This window comes from Pinus tabuliformis, chromosome 4_1 (genome assembly GCF_031772625.1).
Source record: "Pinus tabuliformis cultivar Carrire ecotype Pingquan chromosome 4_1, CPIR1, whole genome shotgun sequence".
Classification (NCBI taxonomy): Eukaryota; Viridiplantae; Streptophyta; class Pinopsida; order Pinales; family Pinaceae; genus Pinus; species Pinus tabuliformis.
In genome coordinates, this window is record NC_142303.1 from 253,716,494 (window position 1) to 253,742,195 (window position 25,702).

The 25,702-nt window shown below is 40.8% G+C and overlaps 1 protein-coding gene across 6 annotated transcripts in view; it reads right to left on the reverse strand.

Moving 5' to 3' along the window:
* The window catches only part of LOC149175229 (phosphoinositide phosphatase SAC2-like), a 282,478-nt gene that overhangs the window by 35,577 nt on the left and 221,199 nt on the right, over positions 1 to 25,702 (reverse strand). For all 6 annotated transcript variants that reach the window (XM_089419554.1, XM_089419552.1, XM_089419551.1 and 3 more), the window contains one exon: positions 1,723 to 1,929. In XM_089419554.1, coding sequence (XP_089275680.1) covers positions 1,723 to 1,929 — 207 coding nt within the window. The remainder of the gene's footprint in view (positions 1 to 1,722; positions 1,930 to 25,702) is intronic.

Sequence of the window (25,702 nt, forward strand, 5' to 3'; positions counted from 1 at the left end):
TTGATGCTCCACTATTGATTACCCAAATATTCTCATCTTGAAATGTGCCAATAAGTGCTGAGAATAGTCCTTCGTCCTTTGTAGATGCCTTGGTCACTTCCTTCTTAGGAGAAAATAAGAGATCTCATACTTCTTTGATGCCCTTCTTAACATAACTTGCCACCATTGTACACTTCTTTAGGAACTTCTTCAATGTAGATGAGATCTTCATTATGCCCTTAGCCAACATTAGCTGTAATACCATTTTGAGAAATCTATAGGGCAATAGTTAGGATAATTTCTCTTTACTTGATAACTGCTTGTGATATATTTTTACTTTTTCTTACTTATTAGCTTCTTCTCTTATTATTATGTTTGTTCTTATCATCAAACATCCACCAAAACAAGAAGAAGAGTAGTACACAAGAACACGGGATATAGGTTGCAAGCTAGCGCCAAAACCTCTCCACCTAAGAGGAAAACCCGCAAATCTCTTCTCTTCTTATAGATTCTTCAATTGATGAATTCCAAGACCTCTAGACCAAGACCAATACCCTTCCAAGACCAAGTCCAGCCTCCTTGATGATGTGCTTCTTTTTGTCCAAGTCAAACCCAGTCAAATCTCTTCCAACAGCACAACTTCGACCCCAACAACAAAATTTCAGCCTCTACTGCAGGTCTAAAATTTTCGACCCTCCCAGTAGCAACAACTTCCACACGTGTGAGCTTATTTAGGGTTTCCAAGACTTCTTCAGACCTTCGCTTGACTTTCTCCTTCTTCTAGGGCTTGAGGATGACCTAATTCGACCTTCTTCCTGCTCCTTTTCCAAGCTCGATTGTGTTGCAACAAAACCCTAACCCAGCAGTAGAAACCCTAGCTTCCTTTCTTCGCACGTGTGAAGAGAGAGAGAAAATAGCCCAAACACTTGATCCTTGTCCTTCTCCTTCTTCACTAGCATCTTTCTTCTTCTCCTTCACTTTCTTGATGAGAGAATGAATTGTCTCTAGGAGGTCGAGTTCCCTCCTATATATAAGCTTCCAAGGTGGACGAAGATCCTCAAAATAGGCCGACTTCTTAGCTGGCAGGCCGACTTGGTCTTGAAGGGTATTTTGACAATTTTAAATACAAAAATAATTCCTTTTACAAGTTACAATGTGCCCGATGGGGTCTTCAACATATGACAATGAATCTTTTGACATGACCCAGGACAAACCCTAGAAGCACTCAATGGGTGCTTGACCTCTAAAATAAAAGATCTTGAGCATGAAACCCATGCTCCAAAAATAATAATAATAATTTTGCTTTCATTTTACAATATACAAGTATCAAAAAGTACATTCCATATTTATGAAGACCGAACCTAGTTACACATTTTTCAACAGTGCGAAGGGGCATTGGCGCTTAACCCTAAGTGTCCATTCAATCCCTTGGGACTAAATTCCCCAAGGACAATTTCAAATGATAACATGGATAAATTTTGTTTCCTGCAACATAGGTGCAACATCAACAATTGGTGGTGACTGTTATTTCCTGAATTTTCAGCTCATGGTCTTTGACATCCTTTCTAACTTGTTCACTTCATCTTTCTACCAAATGCAATTGGATATCTACTAGAAGTGAAGGCAACAACTACAATATAAAATGAAAAACATATAGGCTGCAAACTACATGATACCACACCTCCAAAACTAAGAGGACCAACTGGCTTATCAGAATGATCAAAGAAATTTAGGATTACTCACCTTAAATGAGATGATCTTTCAACACACATGCTTTGATTATTTGGAGAGGAATCACAAAAGCAACTGCTAGTTTCTTCTTGTAGAGATCTTCCAACCAACAGCGTTTTGCCTTTTATGGGCTTATCTACAGTATCTGAAGTTGTGGATTGTGAGATAACATTTTGCATTAGCATGTCACCATCTGATAGAGACCTCTGAAACTGTGACCTACATAACAAAAATAGGATTCCGTTAAAAATAAAGTGTACCCACAAAGAAGAAAAAAATTAAGAGACAGAATTCCAAGAAATACTAAAAGAAGCAATCACAGTAAATTCTATCAGCTCAGTATTTGATTTGATAATGTTTATCATCATAGTGGCAGGGACACAGCATAACATGTGTACTATTTATTAAGTGTAGTTTAATAAAATAAACAAATTGCAAAATGGTATTCCAGTTTTCCTTTTCTGACAAGAGTCACAAAGGTATTAAACAGTTTCCCATCATTCCTTGGTATAGGCTAACCTCGTAGGAAATTTACTCTTTACCCAACGTTGCATAGCATTACATTGCAAGTGTTTATTCATCGTTGGAAATGAAGAAAATGTTGACCATAACTTACTATCAAAGATATAAACGCATATACTACTCATCCAAATTGGAAAGAGTTGACTGCTTGCTACCCTATATCTTCATGTTGTACGCAGATCATATCCAAAAGACCAATAAAAGGGAACAATGAAGCCAACCGGGTGATATTTATTCCAGAATCCAACCACAACTGAGCCACTTGTATCTCCTTGCCTAAGAAACTATGCTAATTCTGAGTTTTTTCTTTAGATCTTTCACTATGTCCATATTGTATCCAAATATAATGGAAACAAGTAGCCAAAAGTTTCAAGCCCCTTCTTGGACAACTTAGATATTGTTCACAAGCATAGGGCAGAGCCACATGATCATATTCTTTGAAAAGAGAAAATGCGCAAGCATTGCTCTCTATAAGGTCAAAGGGAGATAGAACTAACTCTTTCAACAATGAGAAAATTTAAGGTAAACCCAACTTGAGTGGTTTGTTGGACCTTTGGGATTGCTTTATTTGTGGTTAACCACCTTAGTGGTTATTGCAGTCCCAGACTTTGGGGTCTTAGGGGTAAACCATAAACCTGTATATTGGTGAGATACTAGCCTCATTATATACACATAGCATGCATTGTGCTCTTTGGGATCTTCTTATGATGATGTGCTTCAATGTGTAAGGGTGTTTCTGAAAACCACCATTCCATTCAGTTACCATAAGCTCATTCCTGACACTGTGATAGACATTGTCCAATGTCTTGAATTATTGAAAGGAACAGGAAATTGTAAAAATAATACACAACACAAGGGAACACACAAGGAATCTTGTGCCTAGTGTAAACCTAAAGTGTAAATGAAAAGAGTAACATAATTCAAAGTAAAAGGATGTTTCTAAAGAGAAATAGTAGTGATGTGTCTGAAGTGAAATAATCGTGCAGCAATAAGAGGTGTACTAAATTCCAAACACTATAAAGTCAGTGAATTCATTAAAAAGTATCATCCTAAGACAATGAGGCTCTCTTGCATAGTCATTGGCAATAGCCTAGAAGTATCTTGTTAGTGCAATGGGGAGGCAATGCAGGTATATGAAGTAGCTCTCCTATCATTTCAGGCATGTTCATACTTTAGCAATCAACAAACTAGTAATGAGGCTCATATTGAGCAGTCTAGCAGATATAGATCTCAACTTTTAAGAATAGGGACAATCAAACTATTGGTTTTACTCAGCTAAAGAGATTCAATGATTGTAATAAGAAGTGATAGGTTGGAAGTTGTCAATCCTCTAATAAATGAAATCTCTCTTACCAAAAGGAGTAACAACTCTTTAATCCTCATATCTAGACTCTAAAGAATGGTGTAAGACAACCTTGTAAATTTTGATGCCAGGGTTTCAAAAGTCAGCTCTCTCATAAATTAGGTGAGAACCTGTCTCATAAATAGGTATAGCCACTAAGGTATACCCTCAAGACTCCGAAGGGTGGGACCACAATAACCACAAAAGTGGTTAACCATAAATGAAGTGTTTCCAAAGTCATAACAAACCCCTCAAACTAGGTTTACATTAAATATTCTCACATCCTCCCTTAAGCACATCTTGGGGGATATATAAACGCAACATTGCCTCAACAACACCCCTTAATAACATTGTTTTACAAAGAACCTCATTGTTGTAGCATCTTGTAAAAGCTCTAGAGATATCAGATCTCCCATCATCCATCCTTAGACGCAACTGAGCTAGGAACACTGAGAGCCAAATACTTAGCCATGATTAGAAACAACAAAAAGACTACCTCCATAACACTTCCACACAATCCTCTTTCGAATGTGGTGAAGTAAATTCATGTAACAAGGCTTACAACAAATACTCCTCTAGAATTTGAACATTCCAAACATAATCCACACACAAAAGAGGAGGAACATTGTGCCCAAGGAGCATCATGCTTAGAGGGCATTTCACTTTGTGTGAAAATTTGGATGCCCAAATTCCCACTATAGCAACTGATTACGTTTCTCCTATTTGTTATTTACTGTTTCCTACAGTAAACACTGAAACGAATACACTGCAACCTTTACCATTTAAATAAAATACGGAAACAAGAAACTAAACAAGAAAGAAAGACAACACATCTACACAGTTATTTTTGGACAAATTTCCACGGAAAAACCCAGTGTGGGAAAACCAGTGCAACAACTCTGAGGGTTTTATTATTAAACAATAGTAATTTCTGAATACGATCAAAGAATATCATTGACAAAGAGATAAGTGAGTTTACCTCACACTATCACTGGAAATCCTAACTGATCCAGCAACTGAATGAACTGCCCTTGGCTGCCTCTGCGCAATCACTACGTTAGCTCAACGTCACACCCTCTGGGGATAGAGTCACCCCTTCAGCTGATCGATTTGCTACACAGGAAATTCTATTTGCACCTCCCGGTTTGACACCCAAGCTTCCAGCTTTCGCAATCGATTCCTTCAGCATATTTTCAGATTCCCACTTGGCTTCTGCGCTGCCTCTGCGTGGCTCTGCATTAGCCTCCTAGCTCTGTGTTGCCTTTGCTGGATCTCTCTCTCTCTTCTCTACTGAGTATTCTCTGACCAGGAAAGATTTCCCTTCGGATACTATCCTTGCCCCTCACTACAAAAGATCACTATTGAAAATCTCTTCGGCAGCTGCTCTGCTTCAGAAAATCGAACTTCTGATCCCCCCTTTGTGTGTTCTCCAACTGCCCCTCAAGCCTCTTCTTATATCTTTCTATTAGACAACCAACGACCCAGATTAACTTCTAATCAATGGCTTAGATCATTTTGACTTGATCCTCATTTTCTTCTAGAAGTTACATCCACAGTTTAGATTAATACCCATTAATTATTTTAATTTCCTAAGTTTAGACTTTGGGTCCCATTAAAAATAATTAATTATTTTAATAAAACTGTCTCCGGGTGAAATTTCCCAAAATGATTTTTGGGTATTGGAGAATGCATGTGTCTAAGCCTCCTTGCAAATTTTGAGACTTAGAGCACATCTGATGCTACCAGAAATCAACACTCCCTCTTAGCGAAGAATGTGCTCTAGCAATGCACCCTGCTGAAGCATCACTCTATTCTGTAACATCTCCTTCTGCGCTGCTGATGTTTGACATCCTGTCCACCAACTCCTACACAAAGGTTGCATATGTACTGCTGCTGACCCTACCACGATCAACACTACATCCATACTGCAACTCCCTCTTAATTATGCATCTGTGCTGCGGTTGGCCTTGCAACTACCAACTCTGCATTTGCACTGCGACCTTCTCCAACTATTGTTGCTACTGCATCAACAACAAAAAATCATATCAAATTACTGAACTGGTATTCAATATGATGCATCTCGTCACTAGAGTTCTGACTGCTGCTAGTCTCTGCGCTGACCCTCTGAAGCCCCTGCGCTGCTATTGGCCTCTGCTCTATGCCAACTGCACTACTGCCAATTTTGTTATGTGTTGCTCAGTCTTTGACGCTCCTAGACACTGCAACTGTGTCTCCTAGCACTCCTCTGCATCAACTAACACTGGTCCATCCTGCTACTTCTAATATGGGCTATTGTAGCAAGGAATTGATCCAAGAGGTGGACTCCTCAAGGATCCTGCCCATCTGCAGTCCCTTCGAACTACTGCTCTAAATCACCCCACCTCCCTCCTGGAGATTCCTGGGCTATCATGGAGAATTCCTCCTCGATCTTCACAACTGCAACCTTCGGATCATGCTTCTCATCTTTGTCCTTCTTCCTGAGAGGACATTGTATTGCGTAGTGACCGAATTCACCACACCTGAAGCATTTGATCTTCGAAACATCTTTCTTCTTCTTCTGTTGCTCCCGCTACCCCTTGGATGCGAGGGTTGCATTCTCTTCCGCCTCCTTGGGCTTCGACCCATTGTTTTTGCTTCCGTCAAGTTTACATTTGACCAAGTCTCTCCTCAGCTCCTCTTGCTTAAGAGCTGCCCACATTTCATCCCAGTTTAGCAAAGTCGCCTTGCCCAAGATGCTCTGGACAAAGGCTTGCCACTCCTTAGATAATGAATTTAGCGCCAGTCTTACCATCTCGGAACCTTGAGGCGTTGAGCCCACAATTTCTAGCTCATCTCGGGTCTCCTGAAGTTTAGTGAGGAACGGATCAATGCATTCCCCCTTCTACATCTGCAGGGATCTAATATTTTGCTCTAAGTACATCTTTCGCTGCTCAGAAGATCCTTGATACAGCGTCGACAAAGCATCCCACATATCCTTGGCAGTGTCTCTGCCAACGATGTGACAAACTATATGATCCTTCACTCCTTCGAGGATCATTCTCTTGGTCTTTTCCATTTCTCCCTTGTACTTCTTGAGCAGATCTGGATCTGTGGGCTCAGCTACCACGTCGTCGACATAGAACTTGAGAAAATGCTCATCCAGAAGGCATGACATCCTCGCCTTCTAGATCACATAGTTGGATGCACCATCCAATCGATCCTGATCTCGCAATCCACTGGCTGCCATCTCTGCCAATCGAAAAAGTCGAATGACCTCCTCTCTCCTGCTACTGCTCAGCAAAATGAGAATTCGAATTTCCTAGCTAGGAATACTCTGAGGAAGAAATTCCCTCAAGTGTCTCTTCTTCCTGACATCTTTTTGCCCAACAACTGTCTGTAGAAAACTGCGTCACACCAGGAACCCCTCTTCGCTGAAGCTACTGTTGCGTTGTTCCCTCTATCGCTGACAGATTTCGATCTGGAAACCCTACCTCTCTGTCGACTCACTCAGAGAGAGATTTTACCACAAAAATCTAGCCCTCCTGGCCTGAACTGCGCAATCACTTAGGGGATTTGAATTGTTGCCTCTACAGAAATTTCGAACTCCCTTCTTCCTTCAACACTGGGCTCTTCAGACATTGCTCTCTTGTTTCACCTGCACCTCTGATACCATGTGAAGATTTGGATGCCCAAATTCCTACTGCAACAACTGATTACGTTTCTCCTATTTGTTAATTACTGAACCAAATTATTTACTGTTTCTACAGTAAACACTGAAACGAATACACTGCAGCGTTCACCATTTAAATAAAATACGGAAATAAGAAACTGAACAAGAAAGAAAAACAACACATCTACATAGTTATTTTTGGACAAATGTCCACAAAAAAACCCAGAGTGGGAAAACAAGTGCAACAACTTTGAGGGTTTTATTATTATGTAGTAGTAATTTCTGAATACAATCTCTGGATGCCTTCTCAACAATCCAGTTATAGAGAATATCATAGACAGAGAGATAATTGAGTTTACCTCACACTATCACTAGAAATAGTGGTTGATCTAGCTGCTGAATGAATTGCCCCTGGCTGCCTCTGCGCAGTCACTGCGTTAGCCCAGCATCACACCCTCTAGGAACAACATCACCCCTTCATCTGATCGATTTGTTGCCCACGAACTTCAATTTGCACCTCCCGGTCTCACACCTCGGCTTCCGGCTTCCGCAATCGATTCCTTCAACAAATTTTCGGATTCCCTCTTGGCTTCTGCGCTACCTCTGCGTCAGCCTTTGCGCTGCCTCTACTGGATCTCTCTCTCTCTTCTCTATTGAGTATTCTCCAACCGAAAAAGATTTCCCTTCGAATATTATCCCTGCCCCTCACTGTAAAAGATAACTATCGAAAATCTCTTCGGCAACTGCTCTGCTTCAGAAAATCGAACTTTTGATCTCCCCTCTATGTGTTCTCAAAGTGCCCTCAAGCCTCTTCTTATATCTTTCTGTTGGACAACCAACGACCCAGATTAACTTCTAATCAATGGCTTAGATCATTTTGGCTTGATCCTCGTCTTCTTCTAGAAGTTACACCCACAGTTGAGATTAATACCCATTAATTATTTTAATTTCCTATGTTTAAACTTAGGGTCCCATTAAAAATAATTAAGTATTTTAATAAAACTATCTCTGGGTGGAATTTCCGAAAACGATTTCAGGGTATTGGATAATGCATGTGTCTAAGCCTCCCTGCAAATTTTGAGACTTAGAGAACATCTGATGCTACCAAAAATCAACACTTTGGGTGTTGGATAAACCTTAGTTTGACACATGTACATCCTTGTTTGCAAAGTGCTTTGTGTGTGGTTGCTTTGTTGGTTACTTGTATGGACACAAATCCTTATTTTATGCTAGCCTCTCCCTCACCCTCTGTATAGATAAGGGGGGAGAGATCTCTTGCATTCAAAAGCGTTTTTGTACTCTTCTTTGTATTGTCTTGTAGATGTTAGTGTTCATGAGAAATCCCTAGGAGAAGAAAATAATTTTGTTGAGGAGGAAGACATTAAGGTTCATAAGGAAGCCCTAGGAACAAGAAAAGAAGGGGGATGGAGAGATGATGGATGTTCTTCGAGAGATCACTCATGAGATGCTAGGACTTGTTCTGTGTTGAAGTTTCTAAATTTACTTAGTTTAGAAACCCTTCATGCACTTTTTCTGATTTATTTCTACCTACTTGTTATTTTTCCTTTAACAAGTTATTTACAAAGTAAATACTGAAAATAAACACTAGTGCATGCTCAACATATTACAGATCAGCAACTAAAAGAAACAAGAACAAACACACCACATGACACCATTAATTTTGGACCAATGTCCCCCGAAAAACCCAATGCAGGAAAATCGGTGCACCTATCTAAGGGTTTTCTTATTAAGCTATATCAGAGTACAATCTGGGTGTAGAAACTGGCCTACCCAACAGAGGATTTTCTTAGCATCTATACCTCAGTTTGAGAGAAATCTCCCTGCTGAAACCCTGGGAAATCCTTCCAGCAGCTTTTCAGCATAAAACTGCTCCTGCAACCCCAGCGTTTGCCCAATTTGCACTGTGTCAGCCCCTCTCTGTCTCATGCTGGCCCTACGTCAGCCTTTCTTGGCCTGCATTAGCCCCAGGAGGCCTTGCGTCAGCTATGCTGGCCCCTCTGGTACTCTGCGCAACACTTGGCTACCTCTGCGTGGCCCTGCGTGAGCCTTTGCTGGCCCTACGTCACCCTCCTTAGCTGTTGCACTACTCTCCCGACACAATCTCTGCTTTCTCTGTTCGCCTGTACTCAATGCCCCTCAGCTGCTCTCCCAATCACTAATTCTATCTCTCTTAGCAAACCCCTCTCTAGAGAATAGAATGACTGATCGTCTGGTGTGATCTCCAAGTGACCCTCAAGTCTCCTCTTATACTTTTCTTGTTGACGATTCAACGACCGAGATTAAGTCCCTAATCAATGGCTAAGATTAGATCTGGCTTGATCCATGTCTTTTGGACCATTCTAACACAGATTCATATTAATACACATTAATATTTTATTTTCCCTAAGTTTAGACTTAAGGACTCCATTAAAAATATTAATTATTTTAATATCTCCTTATCTAGGAAGTTAGACTTCTGTGATCCATAACATTTGTTTAGAAACTTTTTGGCGAAATCACATAATTGATCATTTGTCGACGCGTTTCGAACCAACTAGTGTGGTTCATCGTCAGGACAAGTTGAAGATACAGATCTAGTATAGCGAGTTAAATAGTCCAAGCAGAGACTCCAACGGCTAAAAAGACTAACGGCTATTTTTCAACTTAAGGACCCAGTCAAACCCCCTTTAACTAAATTAATATTAATATTCTTTATAATTATTATTATACTTCTAGAGCTAAGTAATCTGGGTAAAAATTTTAACCAGATCAGAGGTTATTAATCTATTTATATATTTAAATTATTCTATATATATATATATATATAAATATATAATTATATATAATAATATTTTTCCATACCTAATATAATACTATATTTAATATTTAGTTTTTAAATTATTTATATAAATTATTAGAAAACTATAATTTTTACTAAAAATTGAATTAGATCAATGGTTAGTTATCAAAACTAAAATATATATATATATATAAACATATAAGTATATATATAAATTATATATTACCATACCTAACATTCTAATAATATTATATTTAATGTTTAAATATTATATATTATATATATATATATATATATATATATATATGTTTTTAATTATATATATAAATATATCAATTTAAAATTCTTTAATATCTAATCATTCTAATAAATTTTTATTTAAGGTTTAGATATTAAAATATTATATCAATTTATATCAATTATCAGCCAAACCTATATAATTATTAAAACTTAAATAATTACCTTACAATCTAAGGATAGTTCAATTATTCTTAATCATATATTATGCTAAATATTCCCAGGTTGCCAAATTTAATAATCTTCGAATATAAAGGGAAAAAGAGGGGACTAAATCAAGACCATAAGGGCGATAATTAAAAGAAGAACAAATCAAATCAAGAGAAAAGCAAGCAAATAAACCACAAACCCAAAGGAAGCAATTCTTAAGGAAAGGAAACAAGAAACACTGAGACCATACCAAGAAGGGACCGCGGAGGCTAGGCTATAAATAGATTAATAACCTCTGATCTGGTTAAAATTTTTACCCAGTTTACTTAGCTCTAGAAGTATAATAATAATTATAAAGAATATTAATATTAATTTAGTTAAAGGGGGTTTGACTGGGTCCTTAAGTTGAAAAATAGCCGTTAGTCTTTTTAGCCGTTGGAGTCTCTGCTTGGACTATTTAACTCGCTATACTAGATCTGTATCTTCAACTTGTCCTGACGATGAACCACACTAGTTGGTTCGAAACGCGTCGACAAATGATCAATTATGTGATTTCGCCAAAAAGTTTCTAAACAAATCTCCTTATCTGTTTAGGATCTGCCCAAACCCTTTTTGGGTATTGGAGATCTCATGTGCCCCAACCTCTCCACCAAATTTCGTGGCTAGAGCACATCCCATGCTACCCAAATCAACATTTTGAAGGACTAGGGTTTGAGCTATGAATATACACCCTAGAGATGAACATGACATTGGAGGTGATGACAGTTCTTTGTGTTGATTTCTGGTAGCATCGGATGTGCTCTAAGCCTCAAAATTGGCAGGGAGGCTTGGACACATGTATTCCAGAATACCCATAAATTGTTTTGAGAAGTTCCACCCGGAGAAGGTTTTATTAAAATAATTAATTATTTTTAATGGGTGCCTAAGTCTAAACTTAGGCAATTAAAATAATTAAAGGGTATTGATTAAACTGGGGGTGAAACTTCTAGAAGAAGACGAGGATCAAGCCAATATGATCTGAGCCATTGATTAGAATCTAATCTGGGTTGTTGATTGATCAACGAGAGGATTATAAGAAGAGGCTTGATGGGCATTTGGAAATCACATTGAGTAAGAGATCAAGAGATCGATTTCTAAAGAGAGCAATGCAGCAGTTGTCGGAGAAGTGATCGAGGTGATTTCTTGTAGTGAGGGGCAGAGATAGCTTCTGGCTGGAGAGTTTCCTGATCTGGGGATACATCGCAAAGAAGACAAAGAGAGATCCAGAAGAGGTAGCGTAGAGCCACGCTGGGCATCGTAGGGCCACACAGAGGTAGCGCAGAGCCTGAGAGGAGATCCAAAATTTGCTGGAGAATTGAGTTCCAAAGCCAGAACCCTGGGTGTGAGATTGGGAGGGAAGAAAATCAAAGTTCCAGAGGCAAATCGATCAGCCAAAGGAGTGACGCAGAGCAGCGTAGTGATTTCGCAAAGGCAGTTAGGGGCTAGCCATTGAGTGGTTGGATCAGTGTTGGATCACTAGTGATAGTGTGAGGTATATCTCACTCATCTCTCTGTCAGTCAGATTCTCTATATTGGATAGCCAGCAAGGCATCCAAAGATTGTATTAAGAAATTACTGCTTAATAATACAAATCCTTAGTTGCTGCACCAGTTTTCCCACATTGGGTTTTTCCGAGGACATTGGTCCAAAAATAACGATGTCACTTGTGTGTTGTTTCTTTCTTGCTCAGATTCTTGTTTTTGCATATTAATTTAATTAGTGGAGGCTGCAGTGTATTGATTTCGATATTTACCGTAGAACACAATAAATAATTTGTTCAATTATTTGACAAATAGAAGAAACTTAATCAATTGTTGCGGTAGAAATTTGGGTCTTCCAAATTTTCACATGGTATCAGAGCGTAGGTTAAGCAAGAGAGCATACCAGAAGAGCCGAGGAGGGAGTTCGAAAGTGTTGCGTAGGCAACAAATCAAATCCCCAGAGGGATTGCGTAATCCAAGCCAGGAGGGCAAGATTTACATGGAAGATCTCTCTCTGAGTGAGTTGATAGAGAGGTAAGATTTCCAGATCGAGATTTGCCAGCGGCAGAGGGAGCAGCGCAGCAGAAGCTTCAGTGCAGAGCAATTTCTGGTGTGACGCAGTTTTCTGCGGAAGTTGTTGGGGCAAAAAAAAGTCAGAAGAAGGAGACACTATTTTGAGGGAATTCTTCCTCAAAGGACTTCTAGCCAAGAAGTCTGAATTCTCATTTGTTGAGCAGCAGTAGAGAGGAGCAGATCTACTAACTCCAACAGGGAGTGCATAGGCCAGACCAAGAACAGCGCAAAGGAGAGAGGAAGTAGTTCGACATTTTTGTTGGCAGAGATGGCTGCTAACAGGTTGAGAGATCAAGATCAGTTGGATGGAGCATCCAACTATGTGATCTGGAAGGCTAGGATCTCATGCCTTCTGGATGAGCATGATCTCAAGATGTACGTCGACAGTGTGGTAGTTGTACCCGGTGATGGAGATCCACTCAAAAAGTACAAGGCCAAGATGGCGAAGGCCAAGCAGTTGATCCTCGATGGAGTGAGGGATCACGTTGTATTTCACATTGCTAGCAAAGGGTTAGCCAAAGAGATGTGGGATGCCTTGGCTACGTTGTATCAAGGATCTTCCGAGCAACAAAAGATGTACTTGGAGGAGAAGCTGAGATCAACTAGGATGGAGAAAGGAGGACGCATTGATCTATTCCTATCAAAGCTTCAGGAAGTCCGAGATCAGTGGGCAGTTTTAGGATCAGCACCTCAGCCTACAGATATGGTGAGGTTGGCCTTGAATTCAGTTTCAGAAGAATGGCAAGTGTTTGTCCAGAGTATCTGGGTCAGAGAGAAATTGCCGGATTGGGAAGGAATGTGGGCCGCTCTTTAGAGGAAGAGACGAGGTGAGACGTAGTCAAGTGCAAACTTGATGGCAGCAACAAAAGTGGGACGAAGCCCAAGGAGGAGGAAGAAAATGTAGCCCTTGCATCAAAGGGGCAGCAGGAGCAGCGGAGAAAGAAGAAGGATGTCTCAAAGATCAAAAGTTTCGGTGTGGTGAACTTGGTCACTACGCTACGCAATGTCCTCTCAAGAAGAAGGATAAGGATGCGGAACATAATCTGCAAGCTGCAGCTGCAAAAGATCGAGGAAGAGGAGTTCGCCATCATTGCCCAGGTACCTCCAGGAGAGAAGTGGGGTGATCTAGTACTGTAGTTCGAAAGAACTGCAAATAGGCAGGATCCTTGAGGAGTCCACCTCTTGGATCAATACCTTGCTACGTGAGCCCATATCAGAAGTAGCAGGATGGGCCAGGTTAGTTGATGCAGAGGAGTGTCAGAGTGACAATTGCAGTGGCTAGGAGCGCCAGAATCATAGCAATGCAGAGCTAGTGTTGGCAACGGTGCAGTTGACACAAAGCAGAGTCAACAGCAACATAGTGGCTTTAGTGACAACACAAAGACTAGCAACAGTCAAAACTACAACAGTAGATGCATCATACTGAACACTTGTTCAATAATTTTGGATGCTTTTCTGTTGCTGATGCAGTATCAACATCAGTTGGAGAAGGTTGCACTGCAGATGCAGCGTTGGCAGTGGCAGGGCTAGCAGCAGCATAAATGCAGCGTTTACAAGGGTTGTAGTACAGATGCAGTGTTGGCAGTGGCAGGGTTAACAACAGTACATATGACACATTTGCGCAGTAGTTCGTGGGTCGTGATGTCAGACATTAGCAACGCAACAGGAGATGTTACAAAGTTAGGGTGATGCTTTAACAGGTTGCATTACTAGAGCACATTCCTCGCTAAGAGGGAGTGTTGATTTTTGCTAGCATTGGATGTGCTCTAAGCCTCAAAATTTGCAAGGAGGCTTGGACACAGGTATTCCAGAATACCCATAAATCATTTTAAGAAATTCCACCCAGAGAAGGTTTTATTAAAATAATTAATTATTTTTAAAGGGTGCCTAAGTCTAAACTTAGGAAATTAAAATAATTAAAGGGTATTAATTAAACTAAGGGTGAAACTTCTAGAAGAAGACGAGGATCAAGCCAAAATGATCTGAGCCATTGATTATAATCTAATCTGGGTTGTTGATTGATCAACGAGAGGATTATAAGAAGAGGCTTGACGGGCATTTGGAAATCACATCGAGTAAGAGATCAAGAGATCGATTTCTGAAGAGAGCAGCGCAGTAGTTGTCGGAGAAGTGATCGAGGTGATTTCTTGCAATGAGGGGTAGAGATAGTTTCCACTTGGAGAGTTTCCTGATTCGGGGATACATCGCAGAGAAGGTAGAGAGAGATCCAGAAGAGGCAGCGCAGAGCCACGCTGGGCAGCGTAGGGCCACGCAGAGGTAACGCAAAGCTTGAGAGGAGATTCGAAATTTGTTGGAGAATCAAGTTCCACAGCCAAAAGCCAGGGTGTGAGATCGGGAGGGCAAAAAATCGAAGTTCCAGAGGTAAATCGATCAACCAAAGGAGTGACACATGTTGATTTCAGGTAGCGTCGAATGTGCTCTAAGTCTCAAAATTTGCAAGGAGGCTTGGACACATGTATTCCACAATACCCAGAAATCATTTTGGGAAATTCCACTCGGAGACAGTTTTATTAAAATAATTAATTATTTTTAATGGGACCCTAAGTCTAAACTTAGGAAGTTAAAATAATTAAAGGGTATTAATCTAACTGTGGGAACTTCTAGAAGAAGACGAAGATCGAGTCCAAATGATCTGAGCCATTGATTAGAGTCTAATCTGGGTCGTTGGTTCTCAACTGGAGGATTATAAGAAGGACTTTGATCGGAATTTGGAAAACACACCAGGTAGATACTCAGTTACTCGAGTAAAATCGATTTTCTCACTATTCGAAGTTCGGCAAGAGGAAATGGTTTCAGAGGGAGAGTTGCAAATGAGAGAGAGGGTAGCAGCATTAGTCGGGAGTGCAAGAGCAGAAGACGCAGAGAAGAGAAGGGACAACGCAGAGGCTGTGACGTAGAGGGACAGCACAAAGACTGACACTGGGACTGCGCAATCCTCACGCAGAAGCTAACACAATGAGACGTAGAGGGGGCAACAGGTCCTCTCCTGGATCAGAATCTCGCTGGGAAGTGTGAGAGAACTGTCATTAAATTTCTCACAAAGATTCCTCTTCTATTCTGCTAGTTGTATCTTGTACATGAGATTTTTGCTGAAGATTAATAAAGAAACCCTCATCTGCTACACCGGTTTTCCCACATTGGGTTTTTCTAGGGACAATTTTCCAAAACTAACTATGTCATTGTGATTATACTTGTGCTAGTATTTTTCCTTGCATTTACTTTCTGCAGTATTTTAGTTGTGAAGGTTGCAGTTGAATTTATTTTGATATTTGTTGTAGAAACATTGTGAATAACTTATTTATGAATTAATAAGTAGAAGACATAATATCGGTCACTATAGTTGGATTTCTATCTAGAAATTTTCACACATAGTCCCCAGAAGCTGTGACGCAAAGCCACACAGTGATTGCGCAGAAACTACGCAGAGGCAGTTAGGGGCTAGATCAGTGTTGGATCACCAGTGATAGTGTGAGGTATATCTCACTCATCTCTTTGTCAATCAGATTCAGTGTATTGGATAACCAACAAGGCATCCAAAGATTGTATTTAGAAATTATTGCTTAATAATACAAACACTCAACTGATGCACCGATTTTCCCACATTGGGTTTTTCCGGGGACATTGGTCCCGAAATAACGGTGTCACTTGTGTGTTATTTCTTTCTTGCTCAGATTCTTGTTTCTACATATTAATTTAATTAGTGGAGGTAGTCGTGTATTGGTTTCGATATTTACCGTAGAACACAGTAAATAATTTGTTTAGTTATTTGACAAACAGAAGAAACTTGATCAGTTGTTGTAGTAGAAATTTGGATCTTCCAATTTTTCACACTTTGTGGATCTAGTTTTAACACTAGGGTTTCTACCCTAGTAGAAGACATGGAGAAAATGGCTAATGTCTTGAGTGGTTTTGGAGTTCTATTCTTTTGGGATGTAAGGTTAGGGCAAGATCATAGAGAGGTGAGCTTGATGAGTTTTGAGCTTGGCATAATGACTCACTTTGAAAAAGACTTGGTTATTGTATTCTTGATGTTCCATGGAGGTCATGTTGCTTGTGTTGATGCATGAATTGAAGACCTTGGGTTTGAGGATAGGATGGACACGTAGATTTGCATGGTTTTAGAGCCTTGTCCTTTTGGGATGCTAGGATAGGGCAAGATCATGGAGAGATAAGCTTCATAAGTCTTGAGCTTTGCGTAATGACTTGCTTCAAAGAAGACTCGATTATTGTATTCTTGATATTCTGTGGAGGTCATGTCACTTTTGTTGATGAAAGAGTCGAAAACCTAGGGTTTGAGCCTTGAGGACTCAAACTCTAGGATAAACATGTAGACTTGGAGATTAGCAATAAAGTTGTCTTGTTATGTACTTATGTAGTGCAACATAGCTAAGGTTTGGAAACTCTAAGGAAGAAAACAGTGCTCATGTGGAGAACTTTTGTGCTACAAGCTTATTGAAGCCGAGGACTTGTTGGTGTTATAGCTTGATGTGGATCTTTGGTGGTGGCTAGGATTTTCATGGTTTTCCATAACTAGAGTTTGAATAGCTAGAGATTGTATTAGCTTTGTGATAAAGCTATGGTCTGTACATGCACTTCATTCTTCTATGTGTGTATGTGTGTGTGAAGTTTTCAGTTGTCCAACACTTGTGTAATACTAGTAGATCTGATTTTCAACTTGCATTGTCTTGTTGATTAAGTAATTTCCAACACTTTTTTTCATGCTGACACTCAAGAGTTGAAATTGCTAAAGGGATTTAACATATAATTTGAAGATAGTAGAGAATATTTACAATTGTAATTAAAGTGATTTTAGATCTGGTTTATGCTTGGGAAAGTGTGCCCCAAGAGTTGGAACTTGTTAGCAAATGTATGGTATCTTTTCTCTTGGGCTGCTTAGTGTGTTGGGTTGAAGTGAGATGAAATATTGTCTGCTCTTTGCAGCTGTAAATTAAAATTTTATATTAGCCCTAAGGATGAGGTTCACATGGACTAGATCCATGAAACCTCCTTGGGAGGTGAAATTTCTAAATATGCAATAAAATTATGCAATGCAGAAATTTATATGAATCTAACCTACAAGTTTGCTCAGGATATATACCAAATAGTGCATGTTACCCCTCATTCCAACAAGTGTACATATATTTTTTCACTTTGCATTATCATCATTATAAGCCCAAAGATACAAGTCAAAGCCTTGTATCCCACGTGGAAACCCTGTGTTATGGTATCATAGGCCTAGTTTGGTTGGCCATGGACTATTGTTTTGGGCTAAGTCCTTGGTCCCTTGGTCCTGTATAGGATCGGGTGGGAGGTGTGATGGATCTCAAGGGGACTCATGGTTTAGAGGAGCCATCAGTTTGTAGGGGTGATCACCAGTGTAGGGGCCATTTCAACCCATGTCAAGTGCACCTATGTCATTTCCACGTGGTTTTGTTGTTGAATCTATGTGTGTCCTTGGATTTAGTGCGATACTACTCAAATAGCTCTCAACATGGAGGCCTCACAATTTCAGCAGTTCACATTTCCCAATGCAAGTCATCCCTGATGTCAAAAAATGAACTTGTTCTCAAAATGAGGAGAATATGACATGTCATGTTGAATTTTTGCCAAAATGTGAAGGCATGGTGTAGAAACAAGTGGTCAAAGTTGGTCTAGTGGCACATGGGCATTCTAGGTGGCCAAATCGGGGCAAGACTTGATAGATTTTTCCATGCATTGCATCAAAAGTGATCTACAAAATCAGATGGACATAACCCAAGTGGCGGATTTTCCAAGTTCTCTAGGGTGTTAGAGATCTCTATTTTGGGCATGAGGACATCATCATTGTAGCACGTGTGGATGATTACACTCACTTGAACTATTCACGTTCATTATTGAGTGATTAACATTGTTGGTCTACATTTATTTTCTGCATCTTTTACAGTTTTAGATCAGTATAACATCAAACAATTAACTTGTCTGTTCACCCAAGACCACATATATGGTACTGATCATTCTTTGGTTGGGTGAAGTCATTTTAAGGGAATCCTTCCAAGCCTTTTAAGAGGAAGTTGGGCTTAAAATAGTGGGGACTTGTGTCAATGTGACAGTGGATCCTTGTCCTGTATGTACCAATCTTAGTGGGTTGCAAAGACCTTGGAAACCCTAATAGTTTGATCAGTAACAATACATCTTGCCTTTTCCACCAAAAATATTAGATAGTATTCACGCCATACCACAAAGCCTATTGAAGATTGCTTTTGTTGCACTCAAAGGAATCAAGCTCAACTTAATAAAATTATGGGTATGCTCCAGATTAATAAGTTAATTGCTGACCTATTGGTTCTTGTTCACAATTTATATTTTAATAGGATCTCAACTTGGAAATTCAATCTTTTCTCTTTAGGAAGAAGTTACTGACCCGGATGCGGGTGTCCACACTTGTTATTAAAAGCCCCATGACACAGCCACATGGACGCAGATGGAGGAGCCAGACCATGCGCGTGGAGGGCGGTGGAGAATTCAAGTTTTTAAGCTGCAGGACGGCAGCATTTACTTCGACTCAGAGCCGACGGGACATTGCTCTCAGGCGAACGCAGCAGAGGAGAGGTGAGGCATTTATGCCTGGTATGTGGGCGCAGAGTTCTAAGGAGAGAAGGGGAGGCGCCAAAAGCCTCCCACACGCAGCAATCATGGTCGTTCTCCTATTAATTGAGTCCAGCAATCGTTATTCGGCTCATCAATGGCAGTTTAATATCCTTGGGCATTACAGTGAGCTTGGCTCTCAGGATTTGGGCAAAATGCCGCGGGATAGAGGCATCCCCAGAAGAGGGGGTAGATCTGGCGTGAGAGTTAGTTCGGAAAGGGGCAGTGTGCAGCCCCTTTCTCCTGTCAATGAAGCGCCCCCTTCTCCTTCTGACACAGACAATTCTGAGCAGGAATGTTGGCTCCCTCAGGGAACTTATCAGTCCTTCCGTTTTCGTTTCCCAAGTCGCCTAGTTCGCCCAGAGGTAGTGGTGAATTTCTCTGTGTTTATAACGGAGGAGGACCCTAGCTGCATAAATTCGGGTTCCCCCTCCAGAGCTCATGACAGTGATGTCTTTGTCGCGGACATGGAGGGCAAAGTTTACAGAACGCGCCGCGAAGTTGGGATGTTTGCTCCGAGTGCTCTCGCCCGGCCAGCAGAAATTAGGGAGGATTCAGGCAACGATTTGTCCATTCAGGAAATCATGCAATTGCCAGATTTGAATGCTGTGGCAGAAGTCTCAGGTACCCAAGCTCCTCCTGATCCTGAAGATGGGATGGTCATCTGGGTTGATTCTCCAAGCCACGGTGACAGCGTCCAGACGGAATCGACTAGCCAGCATGCTTAGTTCACTTCGGTCTGCAATCCTCTGTCTTTTGTCTTTATGTTTTCGCATCTAGTGTCTCTCTCTGATTTCCTCAGTTTTCAGGCTTTATACAGATACTGCTGTTGGCTTCATGCCATAACAGCCAGCTTTTTTTGCTCCACTCTTTACAATGTAACATGGCACTATTCTGTTAGTGGCCATAATATATCTATCAGTAGGAGTCTAGGTTCTATAATCTCAAGAAATCATGTGACAGATTGGAATTTTTGGTACCCAGCAAAGGCAGATAGACAGATTAGTCAAGCCTTCTCAGTTCATGTACTGGCCTAGGCCTACTTGTATTTTCTTCAGCTCTGTACATATTTTTCTCCTTTTAATATAGAAGTAGCATTTACTTAGAAAAAAAAAAAAAAAAGAAGTTACTGCATATTGAGTAGCATAGAACTCTATATTATATTTCTCCAGTTTAATATGAATCAAGCAAAGAACCAAAAACATGAAGAAAGGGGAAAAGAGAAGAGAATGGAGACAACAGGGAATCTCTTATAAGCTATATCTGAATCATAATGTTGCTAAGGCCTGTCAAACATACTTGTAACTTTGTAATGGATTTGATTGGCGGAATGTAATATTCCTAATTGAAATTAACAGTATAAAACAGAAGCATGCAACCTGAAACAGTAATGAAACAACAATTTCACACATGTATAGCTAGTTACACAATTAGCAACACCAACAATTCACTTTTTATTAAGAATCTAGGGTAGAAATTCACTGCTTCAGGATAGAAATGGGGTTTTCTACCACCCCAATGCTCGGAATGCTCTGAAAATGCTGCTATAGCCTCTTAATTTTCCCCACAAGACCCAGAAAGGAATTGGTCCCAAACCCATCCACCAAAAAAGTGTGAATTTCCAGCTCCACTGGCTAAACGCACTGCCTGGAAATATATTTCTGCAACTCCTCCAATCCTCCAGGGAAACTCCCAAAATTTGCCTGCAATTTTCTGCAATTCCTCCCCTAAATTTCTCCAGCCACCTATCCCACAAAATAGTGTTGCTCCTATTTCCCACGAGTACCTCTGCCAAAGAACTGTGCAGGCCCTAGAATGCCAGAAATTTGCCTAGAAAACTCCCTCAATATCTGGCCACCAAACTACCCCAAATAGCCTACAATTGATGCAGCAAGTCAACTCCAAAATTCCCAGCAAGGGAGTTGTTCTCAGATGAATTCCACAGTGGCACGAATTTCTCCTCCAGCGTCCCTGTTCTATGCAGTAGTGAGGACAACCTTCGATCCCCTGCTCCGGAATGGCTCCCAAATTGACAAATGACCCCCTAGGGTGGCACTCTAGGCCCACTGAAGTAAGAGTTGAGATTTCATCCCAAAAATCTCTTTGTGCTAAGCAGCACTTGTTCACCTGGCTGAACAACTAAAGTTAACAATTGAGTTCAGATGTAAAATTGACAAAAGCCCCAAACAATGGCCCTCACCTATTTAAGCTCGCTGCCTCAATTTTCCCTTGGTGGGGCCCAAACTCCACTAGCCCGGATTTCCCTCCATTTTCTCTCTTTCCCCCAAGTGCGTACTCCTCACGGGGGTGCGTATTCCTTGTGAGTGTCCCTCACATCCTCTAAAACTTTAATTTTCCTCATCTCCTAAGTCGAACCTCCAAAAATGCATGCTAACGCCAAAAATTAATCAAAATTGGTGACCCTCCTTCATACATAGGAAATTGGGGATATTACAGCCCCCCTGCCAAAATTTGCTTGTCCTCGAGCAATTTCAGTGCTGGATGTTGCAACACTTGCTCACCTTCCCATGTAGCGTCCTCCTGGAGAAGGTCCTTCCACTTGATAAAAGATTCTCTAATGGTTCTTTTCCTGAGTTTCCTTTCCCTTGTCTCCAAGATGGCCTTTGGCACCAGCTCTAGATGCCCCTCATCATCCAATGGTGGAAGCTCCATGGCATGAAACATGGAAAATGTTATGCACTTTGCTCCCTGGTAAGAGCTCCAGCTCATAGGCTACCTCCCCAACTTGTCTTGTCACCCGATATGGCCCATAGAACCAGGGCTTAAGTTTTTTGGCTCCCTTCTGCTTCAGTGAAGACTGTCGGTATGGTTGGAGACGCAAGTAGACCATGTCCCCCACCTCAAGCTATCTCTCAACCATGCGCCTATCAGCATACATTTTGTGTTGATTTTGTTCCACCTACAAATTGTCCTTGAGAGCCTTGAGAATCTCTTGGCTCTTTTGGACCCAGTCCTTTGCCCCTAGGGACCTACTATCTCCAAAAATCATGTCAAAAAGCGAAATTCCATCATAACCATAGAGGGATCGAAAGGGTGACATACTGATCAGCATATGGTAGGTGGTGTTGTAGCAAAACTCTCCACGGTGCAGCTACGCCACGCACGCTCTTTGTTACCTGGTCACATAATTACATGGGTACCCCTCCAACCACTTATTCACAATCTTTGTCTAAGGGTGATAGCTAGCACTGGGCATAAGCTCTGTCCCCATAGCTAGTACTGGGCACAAGCTCTGTCCCCACGAACCTAAACAACTCCTGCCAAAACACCCCCATGAATCTGATGTCACGATCACTGACTATGGTCTTTGGGAGACCATGCAATCAGAATACCTCTCTAAAGAATAACTCTGCTAATTGAGACGTTGAAGATCTCGATGGGATGGCGAAGAAATGGACAAATTTGGTTAACCTGTCCCCCACTACATAAACGCAATTCCTCCCCTGTGCAACCAGAAGGCTCGTGATGAAATCCATAGACACTCTCCCATTTCCTCTCTGGCATGGGAAGCAGCTGAAGTAGTCTTGCAATGTGTGACGACTGCACCTTGTTTTTCCGATATGCCACGCACTCCTGTACGTGCCTCAATACGTCTCCCTTGAGACCCCTCTACGAGAAACACTCCCTGATGGCCTTATACATCTTAAGGAATCAAGGGTGTCCTGCAAGGGGCGAATCATGAGTTTCCTACATAATCCTCTCTCTAAGCCAAGACCCTGGCACCAAGTAGATCCTATCCTTATAATATATCACATCATCCATCACCCTATACCGGTCGTCCCCCAATGTGCCATCCAGTATCTTATGTTAGTTTTTGTAGCATCAGATGTGCATGAAATTTGGTGGAGAGTCTAGAATACATGAGATCTCCAAAACTCGGAAATTGTTTCTCGAAATTCCACCTAGAGATGGCTTAATTAGATTATTAACCAGTTTTTAAATATTTCTTAAGTCTAAACTTACGAATATGGTTAATTAATCAGAATGAATTAAGTCAAGGTGAGAATCATCTAGCCATTGATTAAGATTTAATCTTGGTCGTTGGAACCCCAATAGTGGATTATAAGAGAAAGTCAATGGGCACTTGGAGAAGATACTCCTGTAGTTCGATTTTCTTGGCAAATCGATTTCCATAGAGCAACAAGAGTTACCAGAGAGCCAGAGATTGAAGCAGGGTCAGTGAGGGACAGAGACAGTGATCCAAAAGAAGTTTTCCAATCCAAAGAGACAGTAGCAAGGGGCCGAGTTATTCCCAGTGATGTAGCGCAGAGGACTGCGCAGTCACTTCAAAAGGAATTCGATTTTGCTGGAGAGAAATTCGGTTTCAGTTCTAGAGGTCGGACAGAGGGTCTAGAGAGTTGGATAAGAGATTTCCTCAATAGTGACAGGAAGAATGATTTCATCAGAGACAATTCAGAGGCTAGACGTCATAGGGTATGCGCAAAGTAGTGCAGAGGCTGACACAAAGGGTCCAGGAGGGTGAATTTCTAAAGCGAATTCATGTCGGGGTTGCTTGTGGAAGAAGGGTAATTTCCCTTAAATAATTTTGGCCATATTTACTTCTTGTTTGGATTGCCAATTGGGCATCTATAGATCGTACTCAAATTTCACTGCTGCATAATAAAACAAAACCCTCATCTACTGCACTGGTTTTCCCCCATTCGGTTTCTTTGGGGACAATTGTCCAAAAATAACAGTGTCATTTTTATTGTGTGTGCTAGTATTTTCTCAGTTTCCAACGCTATTATTTTCCGCAATTTTATTTGTGAAGGTTGCAGTGTGAATTATTTGATATTTGTCGTAACAAATAAATTGTTAAATTAATTAACAATTAGAAAAAGAAATTCCAGTTGCTGCACTAGGATTCCAGTTATGGAATTTTCACATGGTATCAGAGCGTGAGTGATTAGCCGAGAAGCTCAAAAGCGGAGAAATAATTTCGTTGCTCAGATGGAGCAGCAGGCTGAAATTCTTGAGGCAACACATTGCTCAAACAGGCATGTTGAATTGTTGGGCTAGCTGTTCGATTTTCAGTTGCATGGGTGCAGAAAATTCGAATTGCTCGGATTGTGATACCAGCAGTCAGAGGGAGCAATTACAGGTCAGATTTTTGCCGAGTAGATTTCTGGTTGGACGCGGAGGGTTTTGCAGCATCAGGTGGAAGAGAAAAGGAGACACAACAGAGGGAAAATTTCTCTCAAGGAACTTTGAGTCTCAAAAGTTCAATTTTTCCTTGCAGATTGGCAGTGGTTGTGAGCAAATCTTCTCACTCCAGAAGGGAGTGCGAATAGCATAGCAACAGGCAAGCAGAAGGAAAGAGGGGATTTTCAACAGTTTTCGGGATGGCCATTACAGGGCTTAGAGATCAGGATAGGTTGGATGGATCATCAAACTATGTCATCTAGAAGGCTAGGATGTCTTTCTTTCTAGATGAATATGGTCTGTGTGAAAATTTTATCTCTGCAACAACTGATTTATTTTTCCTACTTATTTTCCAATAAGTTATTTACTAAAACCCTTCAGTAAATATTAAAATAAATTATGCTGCAGATATCACACCATAATCCAGAAACAAATACATGCACAAGAATCAAAACACATAGACACATATATTTTGGACAATTGTCCCCAGAAAAACCCAATGCGGAAAAACCATTGCAGCAGAGGAGGATTTTATTAATCAGCGATTCTTTAGTACAACTGGGTGCCAAACCGGCTTACCCAACAGAGATAAATTCCCCAGCACTTCTCTCAGTGTTAGCATCTGGCTTGCTGGCCTCTGCGCATCTCCCAAACCCTCTGTGTCAGCTTCTGACTCTCTGCGTCAGCATTGGGCCTCTTTGCATCACCCACGCAGGCCCCCCAGTGACTACGCAGTCCTGTTGCCTCTGCGTCTACCTCTCAACCCTCTACGCTGATCTTTTGGTGTTATTCTCAACTCTCTGTTACGTACCCACTACCTCTTGCTGTGCTCCAGACCTCTAGTTCAAATTTCTCAGCTAACCCCGCTCCAGAAATCGAACTGACTGGTCTCCCTCAATGTGTCTCCAATTGACCCTCAAGTCTCCTTTTATACTTTTCCTGTTGATGAATCAATGGCCAAGATATAGTCCCTAATCAATGGCTAAGATTAAAATAGACTTGATCCTTATCTTTTGGAAGCTTTTCATCCTTATCTTTATTTATACCCATTAATTTTTATTTTAAGTTTATTTCTTAATTATTATTTTAATGACTCTTCATTTGGATGGATTTTTCCAAAACGATTTTTGGGTTTTGGAGATCTCATGTGCTTTAGCCTCTACACCAATTTTCATGGCTAGAGCACATTCGATGCTACCTCAAATCAACACTCCCCCTTAGCGAGGACTGTGCTCTAGTAATACTCCACACTGAGCATCACTCCAATTATACAGCACCGGTACCTGTGCTGATGCTGAGCCTCCCCACCCAACATCCTTTGCACTGTTGCA